General features: G+C 47.6%; 1 protein-coding gene across 3 annotated transcripts in view; it reads left to right on the top strand.

Annotated features, from left to right (window-relative positions):
* Positions 1-755: 755 nt before the first annotated feature.
* Armc9 (armadillo repeat containing 9) overlaps positions 756-6000 on the top strand; it is a 122174-nt gene continuing 116929 nt past the window's right edge. For all 3 annotated transcript variants that reach the window (XM_076914870.1, XM_034521624.2, XM_034521623.2), the window contains exons 1-4: positions 756-885; positions 3083-3170; positions 3725-3853; positions 5301-5471. In XM_076914870.1, coding sequence (XP_076770985.1) covers positions 3120-3170; positions 3725-3853; positions 5301-5471 — 351 coding nt within the window. In that variant the 5' untranslated portion in view covers positions 756-885; positions 3083-3119. The remainder of the gene's footprint in view (positions 886-3082; positions 3171-3724; positions 3854-5300; positions 5472-6000) is intronic.

The raw sequence follows: 6000 nt of genomic DNA, 5'->3' as shown, positions 1-6000 counted from the left end.
CAATAAATATTAACTGAGAATACAGCTAAGGGAAATTATTTTCAAGCCATATTACCTGGACAGGACATAGGGTATAGTACTCTCTTCCTAAATACAGCCTTAGTTAAGACATCCTAACTCACAAAAGCATTGGCAGGGCAGAGAGCGCAGGAGATGGGGCCCCGCCCATCCTAGAACTTCTTTAAAGGCGAGGGCACCTCTCTTCTCCAAGTCCTCTGGACAGTCTATAACCTTGGGAGGCTCCCACTTTTTGAAGGCCTGAAAAATGGTAATCTAGACACTTCTACCACAAAGCTTCAACACTTCGAGGGGAGGGGAAGGGTTTTCTCTTGCCTTAAGCACGGACTTTGGACCAGAGAAGGAAGGGTAGAGTAGCAGATCTGAATTCACTCAGGGCAGTGGGCAGGCCAGAACTTTGGAATAGTATTTAATGCCAGCTCGTGCACTAAATAGGCCTGGAGATCAAACTCCCGTTGTCCGGCTTGGAGGAAGGCGCCTTTAACTTTAAGCCATCTCTCCGGCCTCCGAATTTGTTTTGTTTTACAAACCTAAATTCACACGGGAAAGACAAAAGTGTCTCTAATAATCCCTGGAAGATTCTGTCGCAGATGGAAGCGTGGTACTCAGACCTTACACAGGCAGATCTGAGTTATCGTTCGTCCGCTGTCTCGGTTAAAGACTCCTGCTCGCCATACACCAGTACGGCCTCACTTCCGGCACTGACCACGTATGGTGCCCCCACTCTTCCTCCCAGGATGCTCCGCGTTATCCTCTCCCTGCAAGATTGGCCCGGTCGCTTCACGTGACTTCGGCGAGCGGTAGCGGTTGCCGGGGTGACGGCAGGAGAGCTGGCGGTCCGGAGGAGTGAGCACAGCCCCGCAGTAGGTAAGCGCGGCCCTCCTTGCGGGTAGACTCTTGGCGCAGGCCTGGGATCACCACCTAGAGGGCTCGCCTTGTCAGTCCTGGTTCTTCCCTGACCAGAGCCCGAGGCAGCCGCCTGAGCATCCCATGCTTCCCCCAGGAACCCCTGACTCCGCCGCGGTGGGGCGGACTTGGAGTGGCCCTGGACCTTCTCGCTGAGCATTGGCAGCACGATCTCGTAGTCTGGTACACTTAGGTCCCCTCCCCTCCCCCCACTCCTCTAGTTTTCAATAGTGGTCTTCCTTCCCAGCGCCTAGGACACGTTCAGACTTCACTGAATCTAAGTGGAAGCATGTTACTTGCAGGGCAAATTGATTTTCTCCTTATCCAGCCAGCTGTAGGCCTGAATCTCTCACAGATGGAGGGGTGGCATCGTCACCGCATGCCAAAACACTATGAACAGGTTACTTCTTTCTCCACAAAGTAGATCCTTAGCCCAGAGGTTGTTTGGACTAAGTTAACCGAGCTAAGGAGACAGGACATCTATCCAACAGAGAGGATTCAAGGGTTGCCTTGAACTCACAAGAGATAGACACTTGCTGACCAAGCCTGATGACTTGGAACGCCAGGATCCACACTCCAGAAGGAGAGAACCAACTCCTGCGTATTCCCCTGCAATATCAGTATAGATTTAATTCTAGCTCTGGAGAACCTGTGAGTTTGCCCATGAGGTGGGGAACTGTGCTAAGGTTTCTCTTGCTGTGATGAAACAGTTTGACCAGAAACAACATAGAGGAAGAAAGGGTTTATTTTATTTAGGATTCCACATCTTTGTTCATCAGGGGAAGCGAGGCAGGGCAGGATCCCATATGCATGAGCCGATGCGGATGCTGAGGCCATGGAGGAGTGCTGCTTACTGCCTTTCCATCCTGTGTTCATCCATAGAGCATCAGTGAACCTCGTACCCTGCCACCCTGCCTTAGTCAGTGTGGTTCCTACCTTCTCTGTTCTTCAAACCACTATGCTGTTTCTAATGAGATGGTGACCTCGGCTCTAGCTTTCATTCTTTTCCCTGAATCTCTTTCCATCCAGCTCCAGACCTCCCCGGACCAGGCTGTCTAACAGGCATCTTGGGGCATAGGGCCACACACAAGGCTTTCCTTGAGTTATGAAGGGGATTCTGATGCAGGTGCATCAGTGAGAGGACATTGAAGTCAACCAGTGGGGAGTTAGTTCCTCTGGGAATCTGCAGCACAGCTGGCTTGGGAGTGATGGCCAGATGGAGTCTCTCTGGGTGGGTACCTTTAAGCAGAGACCAAACAAGATGTAGATGTTTGCAGAAAGAGCATCAAAATGGACAGAACTGTGGACGTGCAGGTCCTCCTTGAGGGCAGGTATATTGTGGGCATCATGGAGTTTCCGTGTATGCTGGAAATCCGTGTTGACCAGTGTGGTTCAAGTCAGCAGATCAGTGGAGAGCTACCAAGGGTTTAGAGAGATGGGCCTAAGGAGTCTGCCTTCATCTATCTGTGGGTTCCTAGAAACACCACAGGTGTGTGCACCCTTCCCTCCCAATTGCCAGGATTATAGACATGTGCTAGCACACCCAGTTTATGAGGTGCTAGAGGGCTTTATGCGTATTAGTCAAGCACTCTCCCAGCAGAACCACAGCCCAGCTCTTCTACTGCTGCTGAGAGGAATCCCTATGAACTTGGTGCTTGAAGTAGTGCAGGCTTAGAGTCCTGAAGTTCTGCAGGTTAGAACCTGCTGTGAGCATTTCCGGTGGATAGCCACATAAAATATTCATTGGACCTCTACTGAGGGGACAGATGAGTGTGCCGGATTCAGGCCTTTCAGGACAAGCTAGAGGACAGCACCTTGCCTCCCAGTTTTGGCCGTTCCTCCTTGACTCTCAACTGTCCAATAAACCTGAAGTGACCAGTCCCTCTTTCTGCATCTCGTCTCCTCTTCCTCAGTGACTTCTCTTGAACTAGTAATCCAGGCTTATCTCTGTGGTTGAAGGACAGCTGATTAGTTATCTTAATGCCACCTTTACCTTTAAATCCCCCTAGTCATGTGACCTCTCATTGCTTGTTAGTGACTGGTTCTGGAGATTACTATGTACCTGTCTTTGGGGCCATATATCCTGCCCACCATAGCCACTCACTTGTGATTTCTTAGTGGTTTAAATTGACCTTTGTTTTTGTTTTTTGTCTTGTAGAGATTTCTGCTGTGAGAATTACCAGTAACCGTTCACTATGGGGGATATCCTGGCTCATGAATCTGAATTACTTGGACTAGTGAAAGAGGTAGTTATATGAAACACAAGTCACAGAAAAGCATTTTTTTTTTTTTAAAAGATTGTGTGTTTATGTCTGTATGGCTGTTTGCATTGTGTGTGTGAACGCTCACAGAAGCCAGAGTGGGGCACTGGATCTCCTGCAGCTGAAATTGCAGGCGTTTGTGAGTCACCCTTTGTGAGTTCTGGGATTAGAACTCAGGTCCCCAAAACATGTATTTTAAAGTGTAGTAGGACCAGAGGGATGGCTCAGAGGTTAAGATCACTGGCTTCTCTTCCAGAGGACCCAAGTTTGATTCTCAGCACCCACATGGGACTTACAGCCATCAGTAGTTCTAGTCTCAGAGAACTCAACACTTCTCTGTGTCTTCATCATGTGCTGAACCATCCCCAGGTCTTGTCTTTTTGATGGCATACATTCTCGTGGGTGTGGTTTTGAGCATATTCCTGTTGGTCTTTTGTATGTCTGCATTAGAGAGTATGTGCTCAGGGCATTTGACCCTTGTTTAATTACAGTATTTGTGTTTTAATTTTTTTGTTCCTGAATTATGCCTTCTTTTCCAGTATTTAGATTTTGCTGAATTTGAAGACACCTTGAAGACATTTTCAAAAGAATGCAAAGTAAAAGGAAAGCCACTGTGTAAAACTGTTGGTGGGTCATTAAAGAAGGACTCCAAGTCGCTGGTAATCCAGGTAAGGCCTCACCTGACTTCAGCTGTGAAGACGCTTATGACAGTCAGAAAATTGCAAGTTCTTTCAAGTTAGATAAAAATAGACCCAAAGCTGTCAGAGGAATGCACTAAGAACCACAGTATATCACATTAGGGTGGTCACTATCAAAGAACAACAGAGAGGGCCGGAGAGATGGCTCAACAATTAAGAGCACTGGCTCCTCTTCCAGAGGACCCAGGTTCAATTCCCAGCACCCACATAGTGGCTCATAACCATTGGTAACTCCAGTTCCAAGGAATCTAACACCCCCTTTTGGCTTCAGCCAGTACTAGGGATGTGCATGCCTGTGGGGCACAGACTTACATGTAGGCAAAACCCCCATGCACGTAAAATAAATCTATGTCCCCTCTAATATAAAGGATTTCAGTTTTATCCATCTTTGCTAACATGTATTCTTTTCTGGTGTTTATGCGTGTTTAATATTTGTTTGTCTTGGTTATCCAGTCAACAGCTATTAGATAATACCGAATATTATCATACTACAGCATACACCACTCTGTCAGCATGCCCCACTGATAGAGTTCCCAAACAAGTAGCTTGGAGCATAAGAGGAGGATGGCGGCACATGCCCAGTCCCCAGGACTCGGAGGCTGAGGCAGGAAGATCAGGAAAGCAAGACGAGGGAATCCAGGCAAAAAGTGCTCTAGAAAGATGGCTCAGTGGGTAACCATATTTGCTCCCAGCCCTCAGAACCTGTGTTTGATTCCTGTGATCATGAGGTGGAAGAACCAACTCCCAAAGGTTGTCTTTGACCTTTATATGCACATTAAGGTACACGTACCAACACACCACACACATACACTTACACACACACTGTCTTGCTAAACAGATGTAATTAAATGTTTTTTAGAAACTCAAACCACAAAAATGTCTGCAGTAGTGGTTAAGCAAAGTCTGTCAGTTGCTGTAAGCTGCCATTCTTAGGCCCAGTTCCAGCAGTGCTGTGCTCTCCATGATTAGTGGTGTGTATGCATTCTTATCTTGGTGGTCCTGGATAACTGGATAACAGGATCAGTTTGCAGCCAGAGGCACAGTGGATCAGTTTAGCCTTTCATCTCTCAAGAATGTCCAGGTTGGGTATTGCAAAGGCTGGAAATCTAGGACTCGTCACAGGGTTTGCCTAAGGAGCCTCTGGGACAGTGTTGGCATTCAGCATTAGGAGGTGGTGAGTTTGGGGGGTTGGGAGAATGAGCATCTTATTTGACTAGGATTCTTCTTTTTTTTTTCTTCTTTTGGATTTTCAAGACAGGGCTTCTCTGTGTAGCCCTGGCTGTCCTGGAACTTGCTCTGTAGACCAGGCTGGCCTCGAACTCACAGAGATGCACCTGTCTCTGCCTCCCAAGTGTGGCGAGTAAGGCATGGACCACCATGCCTGGCTTTGACCTGAATCCTGTTGTCTTCTCCACAGAAGGACTTGGTGGCAGCGTTTGACAGTGGAGACCAGAAGATGTTCTTTGATTTGTGGGAGGGACATGTTCCCAGCTCCATCAGAGATACTGACTCCTTGGCCCAGAAACTGGAATTCTATCTTCACATCCACTTCGCCATCTACCTTCTCAAGTACTCCGGAGGCAGGCCGGTAGGCTGCTGAGGGTTGGTCAGTCTGAGCTAGCTAACAGGCCTCACAGAGACCAAGGAAGCCTGGGTTTAAGTTTGTGGCCATCTTATCAAGGTGCATTTTATGTCCTGATAAATGATTTTTGGCTTCATTCTCAGAAGATTATTTCCTAATTTATATGGAGATTTTGTAGTTTCTGTCATCGAAGTTAAATTGTTTTCCTTTTAAACACCTCAGGTGTTTGAGTCTTGGAGACTCATCCAAGTAAGTTGTCTTTATCAGGCAACTTGGTGTGTCTGAGAGAAGACCTAGACCGTACATTTCACTGACAGGACTGGAGAAGTAGTGTGCCCATGTTAGAGGAGATCCTTGGGCTTGACTTTAGCTGCTGTGAGCTTTTCTGAGACTGGCTGGAGGTGTGGGAAGGGAGCAGAGGGCTGGAGTGCTGAACTCACATGCCTGATCAGCCTTCAGTTACAGACAGAACAGCACAGGACAGAGCTAGCGTTGGGTCACTCATGGTAACACTGCCCTATAGCGGTGAATTAGT

This window comes from Arvicanthis niloticus, chromosome 17 (assembly GCF_011762505.2).
Source record: "Arvicanthis niloticus isolate mArvNil1 chromosome 17, mArvNil1.pat.X, whole genome shotgun sequence".
Classification (NCBI taxonomy): domain Eukaryota; kingdom Metazoa; phylum Chordata; class Mammalia; order Rodentia; family Muridae; genus Arvicanthis; species Arvicanthis niloticus.
The sequence above is the reverse complement of the archived record's forward strand: the minus strand, read 5'-3'. Positions and strand labels throughout refer to the sequence as shown.